The sequence below is a fragment of the Diabrotica virgifera genome, chromosome 7 (assembly GCF_917563875.1).
Source record: "Diabrotica virgifera virgifera chromosome 7, PGI_DIABVI_V3a".
Classification (NCBI taxonomy): Eukaryota; Metazoa; Arthropoda; class Insecta; order Coleoptera; family Chrysomelidae; genus Diabrotica; species Diabrotica virgifera.
This window is the reverse complement of record NC_065449.1, coordinates 94,598,120-94,622,748: the sequence shown is the minus strand read 5'-3', so window position 1 is coordinate 94,622,748 and position 24,629 is coordinate 94,598,120. Positions and strand designations below refer to the sequence as shown.

The window sequence follows — 24,629 nt, the reverse complement described above, 5'->3', positions numbered from 1 at the left end:
CCCAATCCTTCTGGGACGGCCCACTGATCTTCTACCGTCTGGTCTCTCGAAGAACACTGTCTTTAGCACTCTGTCTTCCTCTGATCTTACTACATGACCTGCCCATCTTATCCGATTAGCTTTTATATGTCTGACGATGTTTTCAGTACCATATAGAGTCACCAATTCAGCATTGCGGCGCCTTCTCCACTCTCCTGTCAATTCATCTCTTTGAGGACCAAATATCATTCTGAGGACTTTCCTTTCAAATATCAGCAATTTATGTATTTCTCGCTGATGTAGAGTCCATGTTTCACTCCCATATGTAACAACTGGGCGAATAATTGACATGTACAGTCTTAATTTAGACTGTCTTTTCAGCAGCTTAGATCTTAATAATGATGATAGGGAGTATAATGCTCTATTTCCCGCAGCTATTCTTGCTGAGACCTCTTTTTCTATGTGATTGTCCTCGGTGATTACTGCTCCCAGATATTTAAACTCTTTTACTACTTCAAAGTTGTGGTCATTAATAGTTACGTTCTGCCTAACTCTTGGTCTTGGATTTTTGGTCACCAGCATATATTTCGTCTTCTCTTCATTTATTCGAAGGCCCAGGTTACCTGTTTCCTCCTCGAGCTGTGAAAACACCTCTCTTACGTCTCTTGTAGAATGAGCGACTGCATCTAGATCATCGGCAAAGGCCAACAATAGTTTTGATCCTCGATTTGCGAATCCCCCTGTTAGTTCAGACGATATTTTACTTATTGCGTATTCTAAAGCCAAATTGAATAGCAATGGTGATAAAGGGTCTCCTTGTCTCAGCCCTGATGTTATACTAAACGGCATCGATGTTCTGTTTCCTATCTTTACCTGTGCATATGAGTCTGCCACGCACATTTGAGTGAGCTGCACTAATTTTCTTGGTATTCCCATTTCTAGCATTGCTAGCCATAGTCTGCTTCTTTTTATCGAGTCATATGCTTGCTGGAAATCTACGAAGATTTGGTGTACATCTCGGTTGAATTCCCAGTTTTTTTCTAATATTTGTCGGATGGTAAATATTTGATCTATTGTGGACCTTCCACTTCGAAAGCCGCATTGGTAGTCGCCTAGAATATCTTCCGAATACGGAGTGAGTCTCTTTAGTAAGATAATTGATAGAATCTTATACGCTGTACTAATAAGCGATATGCCTCTGTAGTTTCGGAATTGCTCTTTATTTCCCTTCTTATGTATGGGTATTATAACGCTTCCATTCCATTCTCTAGGCATTTTCTGCTGTTGCCATACTCTGGGAATAATGTCATACAATTTTTTATGTAAAACGTTTCCTCCTTTTTTTATCAATTCACCATTTATACCATCATTTCCTGGTGCTTTGTGATCTTTAAGAGATGCTATTGCATTCTTTACTTCTTGGAGTGTTGGTGGTGGTATTTCCACATCTGCAGAATGAAATGTAGTCTCTGATTCCTCCATCTCACTTTCAATATTTAGTAAATTCCGAAAGTATTCCTTCCATCGCTCTACGATTTCTGTTTCCATCATTATCAGTTCACCTGCTTCATTTCTCATAGCTTGTGTTACCCCAACATTTCCACCTTGTCTGACTGTCTTCACTTCCCTAAAGAATTTTCTTGATTCCTCTCGCCACTTATTTCCATTACTCGTATTTGCTGTTCTATGTAGCTTCTCTTTTTAGTTCTGAGTAGTTGCCTTGTCTGTGCCCTCGTTCTGCGAAAATCTGCTTTGTTCTCATCTGTAGGGTTTTGTAGCATTTTCATTCTTTTGTGAGTTTTTGTTTCCAGCATTTCTTCGCATTGTTTGTCAAACCATTTCTGTTTTGGGCGAGTCCTCTTTTTTCCCAAGGTTTCTTTCGCTGCTTGTTCTATCACTGATGCCACTCGCTGCCATGCATCTCCTAGGTCTACATTTTGGTCTTCCTCTCCCAGCAATTGAAAGCTGTTGCTTATGGCTACTTGGTACTCCAGTTCTTTATTTGGTGTTTGAAGAGCTTCTATGTCCCATCTTTCTCTTTGTTCTTGTTGCTCCATCTTCTGTACTGATATTCGTGTTCTCAACTTTGATTTTACAAGAAAATGATCACTATCGCTGTCAGCTCCTCTCATACTTCGTGTATTAATAATGCTACTAGAGTGTCTTGCATCAATGAGGACATGATCTATTTGGTTACGTGTTCTTCCATCATTTGACACCCATGTGACCTTGTAAATGTCCTTTCTTTCAAATTGGGTGGATTTAATAATCATGTTATTAGATATTGCGAATTGTGTTAGCCGGTGTCCATTATCATTTGTTGTATCGTGTAGGCTATGTTTACCAATTACTTCTCTTAAATAGTCTTCCTTACCTAGTTTAGCATTACAGTCCCCCATTACTATTTTGATGTCATGTTTTGGCGCTGCTTTATACTGTTGGTCTAGTAATTCGTAAAATTCGTCCTTCCTATCTTCTTCGGCATCTTCTGTTGGGGCATAAATTGAGAATATAGTGAGATTGAACCACTTACCTTTGAGTCTAATATAGCAGATACGTTCGTTTATTGGCTTGAAATCTATCACTGCCGTTTTTAATCTTTTTGCAATTACGAATCTACATCCGTATTCATGTCTGTTCTCACTACCCGACCAAAAGACTATAACATCTTCCATTTCTAAATTTCCCGTTGCTGTCCATCTTATTTCCTGTATTGCTGTTATATCCATGTTATATTCTTGCAGTTGTCTAATGGCTCTTGTCGCTATTCCAGGTCTGTACCAACTTAACACATTCCACGTACCTATGCAAATATCCTTATTCCGTTGCGTGTGTCGTTTATATCGAGTATCCGTCTTGTTCTGAGGCAATAGTTTCTGTTTCGTGGCTTCAAAATTTTCATATGTACGGGACGCCGGCCCATAGCACAACCCCCTTTTCGGAGGACCATTTCACCCGCTCTCGTCCGTTCCCGACCCCACTTTCCACCCGGGTTTGATACCGGATCTCCGGCGGGGTTGCTCGGTTTAACAGGAGGTACCAGCGTGAAGGTGAGAGTCGGATTTGAGTAGAAGAGGCTAAGTGGAGTAAACTGGAATCAACTCCATATATTCGCATTCTACCCCTTTACCCCCCAAACTTTTGTGTACGTTCCAATTAAACTTTTGTGTACGTTCCAATTAAATTATTATTGTGGTACCATTACTTAAACTCACTGTTTTAAAACTTTTTTTGCTTCTTAGTATTTTTTCGATAAGGCAGTTTTTATCGAGTTGCGGCTTCTTTTTTAATATGTTTACATAAAAATTTTATGGGGGTTTTATTCCTTTACATACCCCCCAAATGTTTGTGTACGTTCCAATTAAACTATTATTGCGGTGCCATTAGTTAAACACAATGTTTCTAAAACTTTTTTGTCTCTTAGTATTTTTTCGATAAGGCACCTTTTATCAAGATGTGGCTTCTTTTTTAATATGGTTCAAAATATGCCTAAAAATGGAAATTATAAATAAATTTTCATACGATTACCAAGTCTCCATAATCGTACTTAACCATATTTACAAATGTGTGGTGGATTTGACTAATATTCAAAATATCTCAATAAAAACTGACTTTTCGAAAAAGTACTGAGAGGCAAAAAAGTTTTAAAAACATTGTGTTTAACTAATGGTACCACAAAAATAATTTAATTGGAACGTACACAAAAGTTTGAACGTACACAAAAAGACACCCCATAAAATTTTTATGGGGTGTCAAAATTTTACTATAATTTTTTTGTAAGATGCTCCTGTCATAAAAATACCACATGTCTATTTTCAATAAAAAATCTCGCGGAATTTTCGATATATTGGACAAAATCGATTTTCATTTTGTAACTTCAAAGGGCTGTAACTTTTTTTATGTGCATATTTATACTAAGGTAAGTTAGGTTCAATCGAAGTATTTTTGGTTCCAGAATATGCGATTAAATTTATGACCTGTATTTTTGTTACGCCCCGTAATTATTATATACTAATCCTATTCAATTATTCCTAAATCTAACATTGGCTTATAATATTGAATTGAAAATAAAAAATCTCAAATAAACTAAGTTTTATTTCTTGATAAACATGCTACTAGAAAACGAAAAATGAAATGTAACAAAATTAGAGAGAGGATAAAAAGAACAAAATTATTTTCAGAAATTTTCTACATTGTAATAATTGTATCTTACAAGATTGAAAGTTATAATTTTAAGATTGCAAAAAAGCAAAAATTAAGATATTTCATACATTTTGGTATTATAACAAGACTATTAAAATAAAATTAAAGGAGATTTATTTAGGAATACTTGTATTTTTATGAAAAACGTAACAATTATCAGTTACCTATTTATTATAAGTTATTGTAAAGTCAAGTGCATATGATCCAATCCTATGATTGCCAGCAAAGTCATCCTAAAAATATCGTAAAAGAATTTCCAAAAATTGTTTACACAATTTACATAGTTATTTAAATAACCACTTTATTAACAAAAAACATATCCGTAACGTAAGCAAAGAGTACATATAGATTAAAAAAAGAAACTCCAAAATAGATAATAGAGAAAGATAGAGGTTTTGGTTATCGAAGTCCATAAACTATTTATATCTCTGTACTAACAAGTACTCGGTGCAACCAGTTTTGCAAGAGCAGATAGTTTATTTTAATAAAATATCTAATATAAAGATATGCCATGGGCAGGGGGGCGTGGCCCCCCTAGCTTTTCGGGTGCTATTAACTATATATGGTTATCCAAAGTATACAAAATATAATGTGCAACATCTTCACGTCTGCATCCCCTGAAAATTTGTATATGGGCGCCCGTGTATAAAGAAGATCTGTTGATCGGATTGATACTAACGGTTCTTAGCTTAATTTCCAACCCCAATCAATTACGTTTATCTCTTGTTTGGTGGTTCTGTAACTTCAGTTTTTCATTCATCTAATAGCATGTTTACCAAAAAATAGTGTACCAAAATCTCATTTGAGATTTTCTGATTTCCATAGACCAATTCTATTTTTAGAAACAATTGAATGGGATAATTTGTTTCTTCATACTTTAAATTATTACTAAGTTTAATAAAAAACTATGTATTATTATATTATTCATAAATATTCATGTTTTGTGATTAAAATTACTTAAAATATTATAAAAAAAATTGAAAAAAAAAATGTTTAAACAAATTTGATGGTGTATATAACAATTAATTTATTTAAATAATGCATACTCGTACTGTACGCAAAAAGTACATACAAATTAAAAAAAGAAACGTCGAAATCCATAAGCGAGAACAAGAGATACAGCTAATAGTTCCTTCCCCCTTCTCATCGATCTCCCAAGTTTCAAAACCGGCCGATTTTAAGGCTCACATTTTGAAGCTTTGTGTAAGATTTGTTTGTAAGTATATATTTTTTATATTTGGTACATTAAAGCTCTGAAGTATGTTCTTTCAAATGTGACTGATCTGATTTCGTAATTGTTATAAAGAAAGCTGCTGTGACTTAAAAAAAAGGGGAGGGGCAACTTCATCCCTAATGGTCCTAGGACAATTTTTTCTTTTTTTAAATTTGTATAAAAATTCAGTCATTCTAAATATGAAAAAATAATTTTTCTACGGGTAATGGTTAAAAAGTTATTCTAATTGTTTATAAGCAAAAAATCGACATGTTCTTGCAAAATAATTTTGCGATACTTAGAATTATTTTTTGTCATTTTTTTTAAATTAAATTATTAGCATGAATCATCTTCTTTCATAAACTATCCAAACTATTACTGTAATTTCATCATTTTCTGACTTACAGTGTTGCAAAAAAATTAATTTGGGATAAACAAATTAAATAACTTTTAAACTATTTGACCAATTGTTATGAAGTATAGTGTATAATTTAAACACCAGAAGTCCCAGCATTCCATGTAATAAGAAGGTTCTAAGTTAATTTTTACATAACTTATAAATATTTATATAAACTCAAAATTTATGAATTATTTTGCAATTTTCTAAGCAACCAATAAAGATAGACATATTCAGCGGACGCCATATTGAATTTTTTTATACGATTTATGACTTTCTCACTCTCAAATTTGTTTAAAATGCTTAACTTTTTGGTTATAGACGAAAAAAGCTAAAATTTACCGTTTTTTGATCTTCATTTGTTTATAACTATGTATATCATCAAAATCGGCTGCAGGAAACATATAGGTTATTAATATAGATGTCCATACTACTCAAAAAATTTGGTTTCGGCCTGGAGGGGGTTGTGTCACCAACATGATATTTTTTCCTTATTTCTCTGAACTACACCTACAAAAAAGTAAATAAGTTTGTCACGAACGGGAAGTTATACAATATATATAATATAATGTACATACCTATATTATATCTCATATATATTACAGAAATATCGCTCACTATAGTAAGACTGAGCCTGCATACACGGAACCATAATATATATTTTTTTATACTTGCGATATACACTCTGGGCCAAAATTAACCGCCCACCTTAAAAATGGATCATTTTTGATGTCTCGAATTTCCTAAACCTGTTGTCCGATTTAAGTGATTTTTTTTTAAATATGTGCTATATGTCTTATTCTTTAACAATATCGCTGTAATAATATTATTGCTAAACAAATAAATTCTCATTGTACACCGGGGTGTACGAATCAAACTGTGTTTTTTTTCTCAAAGTTTGCATCACCCTTTGAAATATTCTAGCATTTATAAATTAATGAAATTAAAACCCAACTATAGCCTCATGTTTTCTCAACATTCTGTTTTTTAATTCATTCGCTTTGTTGGACCATAAAAAAGTTAGGTACTTTAACAATTTGGCATGTTTTTCATCAATACAGGGTGTTTTTAAAATAAGTATGGCAAACTTTAAGGGGTAATTCTGCCTGAAAAAATAATGACACTTTGCTTTATAAACGTATCTCCGCAAATGCTTCGTTTCCACGAGATAGGGGGTGTTATTTTTTTTTTCAACTGACGATTTATTTATTGCTTTAAGACCGGTTGAGATATACAAATGAAATTTGGTGGGTTTTAGGACGTACCTAGTTATTGCACATTTTTTGGCATACAATTAAGAATTTAATATTCACCATTATCGAGCATACGGGTAATATGACGGCTCATATTTACTCGATTAGCTCGGTTAATTTTGGTCCAGATGAGTGTATTACAGTTTATCTCGAATATGCCTCGTCGAGCGATCTTTTATATTTATATTATATATCGCTAAGTGCGGTTTGGTTATGATTTATGACCTATTTCGTTCTGGTTATTTAAGTTCTTGAACACCAAAAACAGAGAGCTAGGGAATGTTTTTTTTATTTGTTTTTTTTTATTGATTTCTGTTTACGAGATACTAAACATATATTACATATTCAAAATATATCTGGTATCGTCTGTGGGTGTACTTACTATAATATAGGTACATTACATTTCAAGACAAGAGGAGTGACAATGAGAGACAGAATAATAAACAGAGATATACGGACAGACCTTATTAAGACGATGTCAGTACTTGAGTATATTGAAGAAAATAAGCTGGTGGGGACATATGAAAAGAATGAAAGACAACATTCCGGTGAAGAAAATATGGGAAGCTAGGATACAAAAGAAAAGAGATAGATGAAGACCTAGAGAAGATTGGGAAACAGCAGTCGCAAAATTCATTCAAAGGAAGGGAAAATCAATAGCAGAAGCAAGCAGATTAGCATACAACAAGAATCAATGGTCAACATTTGTACACACGTGAAGAGACGTGCCAGTCCCGACACTGAAAAGTAAAAGGGACTCAAAAGACTATTATATTATATCTATACAATATTTCACTGTTCGCTATAATATAGGTATATTATACTAATAGAAGGTATGTATATAGTTATAGTTCCCCGTGAGTTTGTAATATTTATAATCGTCGCTATAAATAAATAGTATAATTATTATGTTATAAAGTTAATGATATTTATATTTAATTTGTGGTAGAACTTCTATTAATATCTGCACAATTATATAACATATTGTGTTCAGATTATGTGTTCCTAAATTCTGAGGTTAATTTGGAATTTTATATGTGTATCAAATATTTATGTTATCGCGTTTCACGCTATCCCTTTCTACTAACACATATTTGCTGTTACTTAATAATAGGGCACCGACCGGCAAAATGAGTGCAAATGTTTTTAAAAAATCTTTAAACTAGCGTCCTCTGTGAACAGTGTGAACGCAACAGAAACATAAGAAGTAAGAATGATGATACTGTACAGATAAATCTGTAAAGAGTGCGAACCGTAACCTGCTACCTGCAAATCTGTTCAGGAAACTTTCATTTGAAGATTGATATTGCTATGTTCCTTATCTTACTTGATATGAGTTGATTTATATTATTCTGTCATTCTGTCATACTTTTATTCCCATAACCATGCTGAAATTTATTGGACTTTAAAATAAAATATAGATTTCGCCATACTGTCATATTGCCAATATACAGCTGCGATCACTGAATAGTTTACACCTTCACTTGTTACATTCTAATACTGTAAAATCGCAGTGTCGTAAGGATTTGCAAAATGCCAAAGTGCTTATAAAAAATTTCGCGCGTATTAGAAAAATCGCGAATCTCTCTAATCTTTCCTTGCGATGTGAACAGACATGAATCTCTCTGGTTTTGACTTTTAAAGAGAACACAGGGTTCTCACCTGTCTCTACGTGCTGTTCTCTTCTCAGTGATAACGACTAGCTCAACAAACACAGTCCTGCGAATCTCTATGTTTCGCTTCTCGTAATAAACAAACCCTTTTACTTCTTGTGAACTAATTTAAAACGTAAACAGTGACGTGTACAGTGTACATGTATATCCTCGAAATGCAAACAGACAAGACATCCCGGTTTTATCTGCGATAAACCACCGCGTGTGAAACCTGCATATGTGACACATGTGACGATTATCGATGCACGAGTGAAATAACAGTCATATTGGTAACCCTTTTTAAAAACTTGATTATACTATTGTCTGTATAACATTAACTACCTCTCCTAGCTCATTTGAACTACACCCATAACATAGTCCTAAAACTGTGAAATTATTTTAATAATTTCACGTATTATGTACACATGCCTTAATTGTACAGTGTCATAGATCTTTCCACACCACGATCTGTAAGAGCTTTTGTAGATTGTAGGCATATATATAATATATACGTTTGTGGCTTTCTGATAGACTTTGGCGCTCCATGTCGATCCTCTAGTAACTAGTAGATCTAAACTCTATAGATATGTAAAATGTTTTTTTCGGTGCGTCGCACATGCTCGCCCAAATTTTCTCAAGCTTGCTATATAGTCCTATCGCCAGTGGGGGTACAACGGCCTCCTTAATTCAGATGGACTTACCCAAGTTCTTTATATGTATTTTGACCCGTAGAACACGAGTTTTTTGGGTAACAGTTGATCCGAATGTCGATAAGATTGTTATAAACAAAGAACTTGAGGAATCACATAACAGCGATTTTTCGCAAAACAAAACTTTTTTTGTATTTTTTGGGTCATTCTAAGCAAAAAATGTTTTTACAAGTTTTTTCGTAGGATGCATAGTTTTCGACGTAAACGGGGTTGAACTTTCAAAAAATTGCAATTTTTGAACCCGAATAACTTTCGATTGAAAAATAAAATAGCAATTCTGCTTACCGCATTTGAAAGTTCAAGTCAAATTCTGTCGGTTTTAATTATTTTCATTGCTAAAAATTAATTTTTTTCTTGTTAAACAAAGTTATAAACACATTAGTGCTTGAATGATGTTTTCTATGCATTTCTCATTTGAAATCGAACGAGTAGGCATGCATACAGACAATTTCTACGTACATTTAGTACATTAAAACGCATGCATTGGACACGGGAAACACTATGTGTTTATAGCTTTTTTAACAATAAAAAAAATAATTTTTAACAATGCAAATAATCAAAACCGATAGAATTTTACTTGAACTTTCAAATGCAGTAAGCAGAATTGCTATTTTATTTTTTAGTAAAAAGTTATTAGGGTTCAAAAATTGCAATTTTTAGATTTTTGAAAGTTCAACCGCGTTTATGTCAAAAACTATGCATCCGACGAAAAAACTTGTAAAAACATTTTTTGTTTAGAATGACCCAAAAAATACAAAAAAATGTTTTGTTTTGCGAAAAATCGCTGTTATGTAATTCCTCAAGTTCTTTGTTTATAACAATCTTCTCGACATCCGGATCAACTGTTACCCAAAAAATTCGTGTTCTACGGGTCAATATAATAAAAAAATGTTTTTGTTCCATTTTTTTTCACGGGAATCTAAGGAAAGGATGATGCTCTCTGCTCTCAGCCGAGTCTAGCATGCCACAACATAAGCTAACGAAACTTAAGTAGGTAGCTATTGCATAGTAACCGGAGTTGATTCCCGGTCACACTCACCCCACAGACTCAGAGACATGACAGAAAATGTAGGGCTCTTCCACCAAAACAAGGTTTTATGGCTCTCGAAGGAGTGTCACGACCTCAGTTTAGTACAATCACAAATTGCCAGAAGATTAAAAACATGGTACGAGTTATTATTGGTATTACCTTATAAATGGAGAAATCTTAAAAAATCCCCCAAGAAAATGATTTTTGATAGCCTCCTGAGACTGTGCTATTTTCCAGTGCAATGGAGGTACAGTGCGTCCAATATACTTATCGTTGCACGTCATCCGCGTCATAGCCCGTGACGTCACATGATACCAACACGAAATATTTATGCGGTAGGTCTGTTCCTTTTTAAGAATCATTTAGCCGAGTACACGGGAATTAGTCACTAGACATATTTTATTATATACGCCTATACGCGTAGACATAATATTGGAAGATTTCTATTAATGTACGTTTAAAGAAACATACCCTAACTTGTTTCATTTAATTTGTATAAATGGAATATAAAGCGTTTTTATATTAAGCGAACACTTGTTCGGATTACACTCTAACTGCGATCGAACGAAGGTGACATTTTGGCATAAATTGGTAACATTTATTTGTAAGTTGCGGTGATGACACTTCATATATGTATTTGTTTTTATTCTTTACTACATATAAGTATTTGTTTTATTATATTTATTGCTTTTATTATTTACTTTAACGTAAGATTATAACTTAATTTTTGTTTTCTATTTTTAAAGTTTTTATTTATTTACATTGAATACCACTTCTGCAAAAATTATGTGATATATTTGATTTAAAATGAATTCAAGAATTTTTTGTAATTGGGCAACAATGTCAACTTAATCTCTGACGTAGATAAAGACGTGCAATGGTAAGTATATTGAACGGACTTGTATGCACAAATTATAACGATACCTAAACCTGATAAACCTCCAACTGAAGCCAGTTCGTACAGACCAATAAGCCTCCTCCCGACTTTACCAAAAGTCTTCGAAAGGTTAATCGTTACCAGAATAGAAACAACAATACCTACAGAAAACCTGATTCCGGATCACCAGTTTGCTTTTCGCTCAAATCACTCAATCATACAACAGTGCCATAGATTAGTCAACAAAATAAAAGAGAGCATAGAAGGGAAACGCATCTGCATATCAGCATTTCTCGATATACACCAAGCATTTGATAAAGTGTGGCACGAGGGTCTTCTCTTCAAAATAAAAAATCAGTTAACTGACCAAATCTATCTTCTCCTTAAATCATATTTGTCTGACAGATACTTCCAAGTTAAATACGAAGGAACCCTATCCCACTACCATCAAATAAAATCCGGAGTACCTCAAGGCAGTGTACTTGGCCCCTTCCTTGACCAAATTTTCACTGCTGATATTCCTATTAGCGAAAATACACTAATGGCAACATTTGCGGATAACACTGGTATACTATAGCATCAGACATCAACGTAATATTAGCATTTAACAAATTGCAAAATCATCTCAATGAACTAGAAGACTGGCATAGATGCTGGAAAATAAACGTCACCACAAACAAGTCTTGTCAAGTAAATTTCACAATAAATCGAATAATTAGATCTCCAAAACTACACCTAAAATTCCCCTATACCAATAAAGACAGAAGTAAAGTACCTGGGCCTTCATCTAGCTAGACGAAAAACTTACTTGGAAATCACATATTGTAGCCAAACGATGACACCTCGACCTAAAAGTTAAGAATATGAGCTGGCTAATCTACAGAAGATCGCAACTTTCATTAGAAAATAAACTGACCATCTATAAAACAATACTCAAACCTGACTCAAACCGGTGTGTACATAACGAATCGAGCTGTGGGGCTATGGCAAACCATCCAACACTAAAATATTACAGACATCCCAGTCAAAAACTATTCGTATGTTAGCTAAGGCCCCTTGGTACATGTCAAACCAAACCCTTTATGCAGAGCTCAACATTCCTTTCATTAATGATGTGATCGCTGACCACTCCAGAAGACACATTAATCGCAGCACAAACCATCCAAACCATCTTATAGACGAATTATTCAACCCTCCACTGATTGCCAGACTTGTTTTCTATTTTTCTTTGTTTTCCTAAAAAGACTTTGGCCAGAAGACCTAACTGCTAGATGAATTCCAGAGAGTCGTCAATGGACGACACCTGCCACAATCCAGAAACTTATATCACATTTACTTATTACTTTATTGAGGTAGATTGTAAATTAGCAACGAATAAATAAATAAAAAGAGTTATTATTATTACAAAGATTCATTATACATCACACAAAATAAATTAAGGCTCATTCACAAAAAGCCCATCACGCAAGTGAAGTCAAGCTAGCAGGTTAATCCATGGTTAATCGTTAAACTTATATAATGTAAAATTTACTATTGTTTAACACTTAGACTGCCACAATAGTGAAAAAAAGAAGTTCCTTCCAGCGTCAAATATTTTTTTCCTCAAAAAAACGATATTTTTCCCACGCGCGGGCAGTCGATCAGTGGTTTATCTATCTCTTTTTACAAAGAGATCCCGCGCATGTGACAGACAAAGATGGCTAGACCACTCAAAGAGAATATTGTCCATTGATATTGGCGTTACACCTTGATGCACAGAGCGGCCCATACCTTGCCTGGTCTACCCTTTATTATGTCAGTGATGAGCGCGCTAATAACCGGCAAAATAACACAAAAGATGGAAAACATAATGCATTGTGAGGTAAAATGAGATGAAATTGGAGGAGGAAATTATCGATATAAACGTATAAATTAACATTACATTACATAGTTTCCCACCTTTAGACGTATCGGAGTAGTATGACAACTGTCACTGTGACAGTCACAGACATCTAAAGGTGGGAAACTATGTAATGTAAAGTTAATGTATACGTTTATATCGATAATTTCCACCTCTACTAGTTTCAACTCTTTTTATACAGTGATGAGCGCGCTAATAACCGGAAAAATAACGCAAAAGATGGAAGACATATTAAGTTGTGATATAAAAAAAATGAAACTAGTGGAGGTGGGAGATTTAGCGATAAAAACCTATAAACTTACATTCTATTTATTTTTTCCCACATTATATCAGGAGTATGTCAACTAAAACAGTGGCAGTGGCAGTTGCCAAAGCCAAACTCGTCTGATACGTCTAAAGGTGGGAAATAATAAATAGAATGTAAATTTATGGTTTTTATTGTTTCTTGTTTCCTCCACTGGTTTTATTTCTTTTTATCTCACAACTTAATGTGTTTTCCATCTCTTGCCCTATTTTGCCAGTTATTAGCGCGCTCTTCACAATGTATTATGTTTTCCATCTTTTGCATTATTTTGCCGGTTATTATCGTGCTCATCACTGGGTCTATTGAATAAAAAGAATAAGTATTTGCTTTTACTTACAAGTATTTAAGTATTTACTTAATACTAATTGAATAAAGTCATTTCTTTAATGCTTTATTCAATTACTATTAAGTAAATACTTAAATACAAGGAAGTAAAAGCAAATACTTTTTTTTATTCAATAGACCCATTGTATTTACATTACAAGCGAGAATCAATTGTTGATTCTCGCGGCTGTAGGTTAAATTGCCCGTGCATCACGGTATGCTTCTCATGGCAGTCAACGTGTTAAATATATATGAACATAAAAATATTTAATTGCAAAGTTTATGAAGAATATTTTAAAACAATTATAGGTATAGATCTCTAAAAAATGTTTTAGCATTTTAAAAGTGATTGCATCTTTTAGAAAAATTCAACCAACGATACTGGAAAAAGGAATTTCGAAAAAAATTCAGATACCTTATTCACGTCATGTTTTAGCTCAGTTTGAAACGAAGAACGGGTTCACGGAACAGTTACTAAATACCATATCTGAAGAGTCCGTTCCGTTCTTCCGTAACAACTTAGTTGACAACAAATACATTTTTACGACAGAAGTGAGGTTTTTGTGACGAGAAATCCATGAAAGAAATAAGTTTAATTTTAAATCCTTGAGTGGAGTGAGCAAAATAATCATTTTAGTGGATAGGTTTTGAGTGAAATTATGAAGAGGCGAAATGTTGAGATCGCTAAAATGAGAAGGCCCGTGAAAAAGAACAAAATTACTGAAGGATTTTACGGAAGGTACGTTTCCGTGTTTAGATTGTGACTGTATTTTATATAATAACCGTTTAGACAGTTGCAGTCTAATATTTTTTCATCCCATATGTGGGTTCAAAATGGCTGGTTTCCCTAAACAAATGTTGAATTTTCGTCTTTTTCCTTCATATTAAAGCTTTGGGATGTAATATTATACCATGACAACTTCAATTACATATTATATCATTTTTAAACTATTATTACCAGTTATTATTAACATCCTAGGTTAGAATTATAACTGTCAAAACAAAATTTATTTTTAACTTTTATAATCTGTATAATCTTTTATACAGCACGTTTTTATGCACTCCAATTGACATACATTCACAACAAATAAACAATCACCCCTCGGGGGTTAATTTAGCTCATAGTTTTCATTTATTTATCCAGGAACATAAACAGTTAACTTGCATTACTTCTGGTATTTTTTTTATATTGTTGTCATTCTTCTTCACATATTTTCCAGAACCAATCTTTTATTTTTTGATTTGGTTGTGATTTAAGTTATTCTTTCATACATGTGTTTCCTAAATTATTGTATGTTCTACTTCTGCATTGTTTAAAACTCATTCTCCTTCTATTATTAAATTGGTTCCAATCACTATATTTATTACTTACTTTTAGTTTATTCTATTCCACATCTTGTCATTGTTTTTATGTTTTATTTTTTTCAAAAGTTTAATTTTTTTTATTCGAATTTACCATTATTTTTCCATATCCTATCCTTTGTATTCTTTTATTGATGGATTTTTGCTTGAGTTTTATATCAAAATATCACTGTTATTAAATTAGCACTACGCCCCCTCTGTGGCTCAGTGGTAAGAGCGCCTGCCTTTGGATCGAAAAAATCCGAAAGGTTGTGGGTTCGATTCTCGCCAGGGTCAGGAATTTTTCATTTATTATAAATTAGTAAATGAATATAGTTTCTGTCCTTGTGGGATCGGTACTCACCGGAGGGACCGCAGACGTTCGGATACAATTAGCGTCTCTTTGCAAAGACAATGACGTCGACTTTGCAAAGTAACAAGACACTTACTCACTAGCACACTAACACACACACTACACATGACACTAGGTACCTAACTGTTCAAAATTACCGTACCTACCATGCCAATGGCCATTAGTTGTCGAGGCATTAGCTAAAAAAAAAAAAAAAAAAATTAGCACTACGGCTCATAAAAGCTTTGATGTTCTCAAGATTTGTACCTACATGTCAGGTTTTACGCTTGATCTTCCAAGGAACGGCATACACACTACCAAACTTATATGATCTCACCCTTCATATGATACTCATCCTTCTCTAAGATTTTTGAAAAAGCTATGTATAATAGACTTGAAAATTTCTTCAGGTCAAAAAATCTTCTCAAACAAACACAGCATGGTTTCCTAAAGGGCAAGTCAACTGATACAGCTCTATTTGACTAAAAATCATTTGACAGTTTAGATCATCAAATACTGCTGATCAAACTTGACAAGTATGGAATACGAGGCCCAGCATTACGTTGGATAGAGTCATTTATCACAGGAAGGTCATAGAGAGTTTGTCTGGAAACTAATGGTGAGAGAACACTCTCAGAAGCACTGAATCTCTAGTTGGGGTACCCCAGGGAGGTGTTCTTGGACCTTTTTTATTTCTTGTATACATCAATGATCTTGCTGAATCTGTAACAGATGAATAATCTAGCCTTATTAATTTCGCAGATGACTCAAATTATCTGATTTGGGCCAAAACTGTTGAAGAGTTGCTCTTAAAAACAGGTGAAAATCTGGAGAGGGCTGAGAGATGGTTTGCTGGGAATAAATTATTGTTGAACTGTGATAAGACTGTCTTCATCTATTTTAGAACCGTTCCTGGATATATACTGATGTGATCTTGATTATTGATATGAGATAATATTTTTATATGTCATTTAATTTAATCAATGCATTAATAATAATCTAATTAATTTACCAGATCACATATCAATATGTTTTCAATCTCAGGGCTTTTTATAAAATTAATTACTTACATACGTGGCTTCTAAGTATTTCTCAATGGTTCCTAATCGGGATAGGAAAGAAAAGAGTAAAATAATAACACATATGGGTTACAATTGTGATCAAAATATTGTTTATTTTATTTAAATGGCAATCACTGCTTAATATTTGCTATATCTTATTATTCTTAAACATAACATTTACACATGGGAATCTTATTTCCTTTTGGTTTCCAATTGAAAGTTTTTACTAACATTTAACTATTATGATTTATTAGCAAAAATTATATTTAAGTTTGATGAAGCTTTTCTGATATTATTGATTATGTTTCTTCAATTTTAAATGTGGTATTTAATACAAAAAACCCAAACATTCATGTCCAAACAAATGAGACTGACCTTTTTCTGGTGAACTGAGAATGTCTTCACACAAGACCCGTTTCCTGCTATCCTTGGCTGCAATCAAAACCTCGTCCTGGCTTCCAGTAATGTTCTTCTCTGAAACTAGCTCGTATAGCTCTCGTTTCCTGCTTCTGTCGTGATGCTGTGTTCTACCTTTTTCGAAACTGCAATCAGCTACCGGGAACTCTTGGCTCAAGGAGGTTCTTTTACTCTCAACCTGGCCTACCTCTCGTTCCACGATAGATACTCCACACTCACGGAACTACACCGGCTTTCTCACTCTCCGTACACTACCGTCTCCTACTGGACTTCACTTCTCGACAGCTCAAAACATTCTGATCTCTATTTGTCATTCATTCCCCTACTTTCTAAATATCCCTTCCAGATTCACAAATCAAACTTCCACCACCAACTCTCATTCGCAGTATTCCTCAAAACCAATTTTTAATCTTTCTAAATATGCTTAATGGATTTCAAAAGAAAAATAGTTAATTCCCATTCTAAAATTACTTTCTACTAATTACAAAATTTAATGATCTATTATCTACTTCCACTAAGTCTTATTTAGCATCGGCTAATGATCGAACCTTCCGCGAACAACGATAATGACCTATTATCGATTTCACTTGAGTTTTATTTTAAGCGCATTGTTCCGAGTTTCGTTTAATCACTTCTTAAAATTAAATATAACAATTTGTTGTATACAGGTTGTTCTAAATTTATATGCCCGTGGTTGAGAAAATTGAAAATATTTTATATTAAATTGAATTTTATCTATAATTATCAAATTTTAATTTTCATATCAAATAGAAATATAACAAATCCCCGCCTTGTATTCGATAAAATTTATCTGCATTTTTAAATAAATTTTCTCGAGGCAAAACCAACTCCCTGTATATTTCCTTACTTTAATCTACGTCTTATTTCCTAACTTACTATCTACTTCATGTATCTGTCTTTTATTCGTGATATTTGTATACATCGTGAATATTATAAATTCCTCGGATCTTTTCCGAGTTCCTGTGCCTCAACTCATAACTATTTATCCCATTTTCATTATTCACGATGTACGGGCCTTCGAAAACAGGCATCAACTTTGCGCAAATGCCCCCAGGAAGATTTGATACTCGTAATGCCCTCACGAGTACTTTTTCACCCTTTTGGAAAGTCACTGGTCTTCTTTTTCTATTTTGTTCCTGTCTTTGGATATATTTTTCGTTGCTTCGCCGTAATCTTCTCTGTACGGTTTCAATCACCTGTTGATATTCTTTTGGATCTTGGTCTTCCCATGGCCTTATCGGCAGTACACCCTTCATGATGTATTCTGGTGTCTCTTTTGTTACTGTGCTCGGAATTGTATTTAGATACCTTTCTATTTCCGCCATTTTCCTGTCCCAGTGGCGATGTTGACCATCTGTTGCAATGCGAAGAAATTTCGTCACTTCCTGTATGAATCGTTCCGAAGGATTACTCTGTGGATGCCTGATGCTGACAAAATTTGTCTCTATTCCTCGTTCTCGAAGTTGTCCCTTGAAACGATCATTTCGGAAATACGTTGCATTGTCCAGTAGAATCTTTTTTGGTGTTCCTATTATGGCTATAAAATTGTCGATTTTTCTTAATATTTCTTCCCCCTTTGTGGTGCAGCAACTATATAATTTTACGTATTTTGAAAACACATCCACCATTACCAGAATATGTTTGTTCCTTTTAGTGGTCATAATTAGATCGCTTAACATATCTATTGCTACAATGTCTAGTTTGTTTCGGGCTTCAATATTTTTGGCAACATTTTCGTTTTTGAAATTCCGACTCTTATACTTTTGACATACATCGCACTTCTGGGTAATTTCCTTTGCAATGCGGTAATCCTGTCGGCTGATGTAATTTTCCCTAAAAACGAGCCAAACTTTTCTGCTACCGATATGCCCATTGTCCTCATGTAATTTCTTTATTATCTTTTCGGCCAATGTCTGTGTCACTAAATATAGTTCCTTTCCGTCTATTCTCTTAAAATATATGTTATTTTCTACTTCCGATCTTCTTTTTTCTCTTTCCTCTAGGTCTTCCTGGTTTGTCCTTATCTCATTTAACGAATATATCCCTTCTTCTTGTATTAATCTATTTAGTCCCACCTGTAGAGTAATTGTTTCCTTTTTTCCGGTGTCCTCATCCCGTGTTAGAGCGTCGGCTGTTATGTTGTCTTTCCCTTTTATATATCGGAACTCAAAATCATACTCCTGTAATAATAGAATGCCTCTATGTATTCTATTATTTACTAATCTATTCTTCATGATATGTACTAAAGCTGCATGGTCTGTTTCGATTGTGAATTTTGCTCCCAATAAGTAAAACCTCAATTTGTTTACGCAATATAGTACACTGGCAAACTCCAATTCTGTAACACTATATTTTTTCTCATGTGTTTTAGTCACTCGAGATATAAAACATATCGGCCCTTCTTGGTCGTTTTGTATTTGAGACAGAACTCCTGCAAATTTTTGTATGGACGCATCAGTTCGGAGTATAAAAGGTAAATTGTAAATTGGGTGGTATATTTTCGTTCCTTTTGCGAATTCTCGTTTTAATGTTTCGAAAGCTTCCTCCTGTTCTTCTTTCCAATTCCATTTTATTCCTTTTTTAAGCAATTTTATCAGAGGGATTTCCTTTTGGCTCAAATCGGGAATCAGCTTTTTAAAATAATTTATCGTGCCAAGAAAACCTCTCAATGTTTTCAAATTCGTTGGTCTTGGGTATTCATCTATGAGCTTGACTCTGTCTTCGGCTAATCTTACTGTTTTGGTGTCCAATTGAAAACCCAAATAAATGACTTCATTTTGAAAAAATTGACATTTTTCAATGTTTAATTTCAATCCCGCTGTGTCCAATTCTTTCAGAATTATTTCTATGTGTTCCAGATGACTCTGAGTATCTTGTGAAAAAATTAATAAATCATCGATATAATGAACTATGAATTCTTCATGGCGATTCAAAATGGTGTGTAGAGCTCGGACGAGTGCAGCACAAGCACTCTGCAATCCAAATGGCACTACCTTAAACCGGTAGACAATACCATCAATAGAAAAAGCGGTGTAGTTTCTACACTTTTCAGCTAACGGTATCAACCAAAAACTGTGTTTTAAGTCAATTTTCGAAAATATGTGTGACCCGGTGATTCTTCCAAAAATGGCCTCGATGTTTAGAGGTGATTCATATTGTGATACAGTGTGCTGGTTGATATTCCTGGCATCTAAACATAATCTCAATTCTCCATTGCTTTTCTTTACTATCACAATCGGGTTAACATACGGTGAATCACATCTTTCGATGATTTGATCTTCCAACATTTTATTTATTTCTTCTTTCACCTCTTGTCGATACTTGTATGGAATCGGGTAAGTCTTTGATCGAAAATTTCCCAAGTTTTTCACCTCAAATGAATGTTCGTACTTTTTAGCCACTCTGTTTTCCTCATTGATCAAATTTTCGTAGTTTCTTAAGATCAACCGCAATTCTTTTTCTTTCCCTTCTCCACATATCAATTTTCTGTCTTTTTTCTCAGATTCTTCACACATGTTTACCGTGCATTCTGCATCCTCGTTTGCATATACCTCCTCTTCAAATACCACTGTTTCAATCATATTCTTTTCACTTTCATTTTTTAGCTTTATTTCTTCTTCTCCTGAGCTCGTCTCTTCTTTTGAGGAATCCCAGGTTTCCTTTGTTTCTGATACTCTCAAATTTTCTTCTTCTGGGCTCAACTCTTCTTTTGAGGAGCCACAGGTTTCATTTTCTTTTATCCTTTTCTGACTTTTTCTCCCTTTTCTTCTTTGTCCTTGCTTCGTTGCCAAATTCATTTCCACTGTTTGTTCTTTACCTGATGCGTCCGTATTTTGTTTCTCCTGTTCCTTTTCTTTTTCTTCTGTTAGTTTCATCGTATTATTTTTAAAATCTATCACTACGTGTTTTTCTGCCAATTCGTCAACTCCTACTATCATGTCATGTGACATGTTTGGCATTATTACACATTGTAGTGCATACATATTCTTACCCAGTCGTACCATTACTCGTATGCCTTCATTTATTCGCGGTGTGCAAGTACTTGGAAAGGGAAACGAGAAACGACCGTGCGCGAGTCGCGGAGAAATATTGCAATTATCTTAAATAATTCATATTGTCAATTGAATTGTCAAATTGACGTATATTTCATACCTTCTGTCATTGACGCAGAAAAATTATATATTGCTCCACAATATTGATATGATATGCAACTATTATATAAAGGTAAATTTAATTAAGTGTATTTTGCTTGCAGTACTGCATTTTAATAACTGATTTTATTTACTACATACAATTGTTTACGTTTGCTAAACATAACCTGCATCTTATTTTTTCTTCTTATTATTTTTTTGGACTATGGTCTTGACAATTATCCAGCAACCAGGACTAATATAATTGGCCAATTAAAAGTGCGAATAAAAGTACAGAGCGTAGAAATAGAGGTCGCTTTGCCGAACTTGCACGGTCCCAATAGTTGCCAATGTCCGTTTGTTTGCGCCCACTAAATTTACCCTAGGTATTTTGTAAATTAAATTTGTTAAGTTAACTTCTTCTATTAGTTTTCTGTTGACCAATGTTATTTCAGATCCAGTGTCTATCATAATTTTAATTGGTTTCTCGTTGATAAATCCATCCACAAATTTTAAATTAACTCCATTTTTCTTTTCGTTGTTTCCTGCCAATTTAATAAACTCCTTGGGGTGACAAAAGATTCCTGTTTGATTTTTGGTTTTTAGTGAGCGCCGTCGTGAAAAAGACGCCGGTTGCTCATCGTTGTTTATATTTTCGTCATAATGTTTCTCTCCGTCATATTCATCTGTCTGGGTATTATTTACTTCTCTTCTATTTTCTCTTGGTCTGTCGGATCTGTTTCGGTTTTCTCGATATCCCTGTTCATTTTGTCTACCATTATTTCTGTTTTCTTGATTTGAGCGTGTGGTGTTTCTATTCTGGTATTCTCGATTTCTGTCCTCATTCCATTGCCTATTTCTTTGTTCATAATTTCCTCTTCCGTTGTCTCTATTTTCGTTTTCCCTTCTGGGATTAAAATCTCGTCTTGTATAGTACCTCCTATTTTGATTTCTATCTCTGTAATCTTGTGTTTCTCGGGGCCTGTAATCTTCTCGCGACCTTCTTGATTTTCTTTCTCTTAGACGTGATTCTCTTATTTGTAGGAATTGGCATAAACTATCTATGTCTTTGTAATTTTGCAATGTGATATGGTCTTCCAGCGTTTCCTCGAAATGTCTTGCAATCAGTTCGACTAATTGTTCCGATGAGTAATTATATTGTAAATGTTTTGCATTATTGTAAATTTGCAAAGCATATGTCCTTTCTGATACACCCATCCTATCATTGTATTTCCCATTTTGCAATTCTTTGTTAATTTCCCATTGTTGGACCTTTCCCCAGAAATAATTCAAAAATTTTTGTTCAAATTGTTGCCAATTGCCGAATTCTTCTTCTTTACTATCGAACCATAGGCTTGCTTCATATTTGAGATGGTTTCTGATAGTTTCTTTTGCTGTTTCGAAATTTCCGATGTGTTGTATTTTCTTTTTCAGGCTATTTATGAACGGCACTGGGTGTAATCTTCTTACATCCCCGCCAAACCTTATCTTCACGTCATCTGTGCTATGTATAACCATTTCTCTTCTTTCTCCTACATTTTGTTGCGTCCGGTTTTCGGTGACTTGTTTTTCTATTTCTGTGATTATTTTTTCCACTTCTTCTCTGTCTACTTGAATAGCATTTTCCAACTTATTTTCCAAATTTTCTAGTTCCTTTTTCTGGCCATTCGTTAACTCCTTTATTTTATCTTGAATTTTCATTTCATACTTTTCTATGCGTTCCTCCATTTTCTTGTTGTTCTCTTCTATGGCTTGTTTTGTTTCCTTCTGATTTTCTTGCATTATTCTTTTTGTTTCATCCATTTTTTGATCCAATTTTTGTTGTGTTTCATCCATTTTTTGTTGTGTTTCATCCATTTTTTGATCCACTTTATCCATTTTCTTTGATGTTTCTTCTTGATTTTTATCCATTGTCCTTTTTGCTTCATCCATTTTTTGTGACTGGAGTTGCATCAGTTGTAATATTTTATCTATTCCTGATAATTCTTGCTGTTCTGATGCCATGATTGTCGTGTCTAAAATATCTTCTTGGTCTGAATGTTCTTTTTGTTTTTTGTTGTCTTTGCTTTGGCTTCTTGTCACAGACATTTGTTTTCAAGAAGTACTGTCCCCGCCAAATATGAAATTTTACTAGTATGTTACCAAGACGACTTTTTCTCACCCAAATATTATAAATTGTCAATAAATATATGAAATGTAAATATCGTAAAAATAAAATATTAAATCAGTTATGTAAAATTTGTACCTAAAGAGATCTAAAATTTTATGTTATCAAATGTAAGTATCTCACTTTTTACCACAGGCATATAAATTTTCAAATACCGGCTTTACTCTTTCTATCCTTCAAATTTGCCACTAGAAATACTTTACAATGCTTTCCACGTTGGACGACAGTTGATGTGATCTTGATTATTGATATGAGATAATATTTTTATATGTCATTTAATTTAATCAATGCATTAATAATAATCTAATTAATTTACCAGATCACATATCAATATGTTTTCAATCTCAGGGCTTTTTATAAAATTAATTACTTACATACGTGGCTTCTAAGTATTTCTCAATGGTTCCTAATCGGGATAGGAAAGAAAAGAGTAAAATAATAACACATATGGGTTACAATTGTGATCAAAATATTGTTTATTTTATTTAAATGGCAATCACTGCTTAATATTTGCTATATCTTATTATTCTTAAACATAACATTTACACATGGGAATCTTATTTCCTTTTGGTTTCCAATTGAAAGTTTTTACTAACATTTAACTATTATGATTTATTAGCAAAAATTCTATTTAAGTTTGATGAAGCTTTTCTGATATTATTGATTATGTTTCTTCAATTTTAAATGTGGTATTTAATACGAAAAACCCAAACATTCATGTCCAAACAAATGAGACTGACCTTTTTCTGGTGAACTGAGAATGTCTTCACACAAGACCCGTTTCCTGCTATCCTTGGCTGCAATCAAAACCTCGTCCTGGCTTCCAGTAATGTTCTCCTCTGAAACTAGCTCGTATAGCTCTCGTTTCCTGCTTCTGTCGTGATGCTGTGTTCTACCTTTTTCGAAACTGCAATCAGCTACCGGGAACTCTTGGCTCAAGGAGGTTCTTTTACTCTCAACCTGGCCTACCTCTCGTTCCACGATAGATACTCCACACTCACGGAACTACACCGGCTTTCTCACTCTCCGTACACTACCGTCTCCTACTGGACTTCACTTCTCGACAGCTCAAAACATTCTGATCTCTATTTGTCATTCATTCCCCTACTTTCTAAATATCCCTTCCAGATTCACAAATCAAACTTCCACCACCAACTCTCATTCGCAGTATTCCTCAAAACCAATTTTTAATCTTTCTAAATATGCTTAATGGATTTCAAAAGAAAAATAGTTAATTCCCATTCTAAAATTACTTTCTACTAATTACAAAATTTAATGATCTATTATCTACTTCCACT

The 24,629-nt window shown here is 33.8% G+C and overlaps 1 protein-coding gene across 1 annotated transcript in view; it reads left to right on the top strand.

Annotated features, from left to right (window-relative positions):
- The first annotated feature begins 14,346 nt into the window (after positions 1-14,346).
- Positions 14,347-24,629, top strand: part of LOC114327513 (macoilin) — a 144,738-nt gene continuing 134,455 nt past the window's right edge. Inside the window, exon 1 of the mRNA XM_028276153.2 lies at positions 14,347-14,581. Within this exon, the coding sequence (XP_028131954.1) occupies positions 14,502-14,581 (80 nt within the window). The 5' untranslated portion in view covers positions 14,347-14,501. The remainder of the gene's footprint in view (positions 14,582-24,629) is intronic.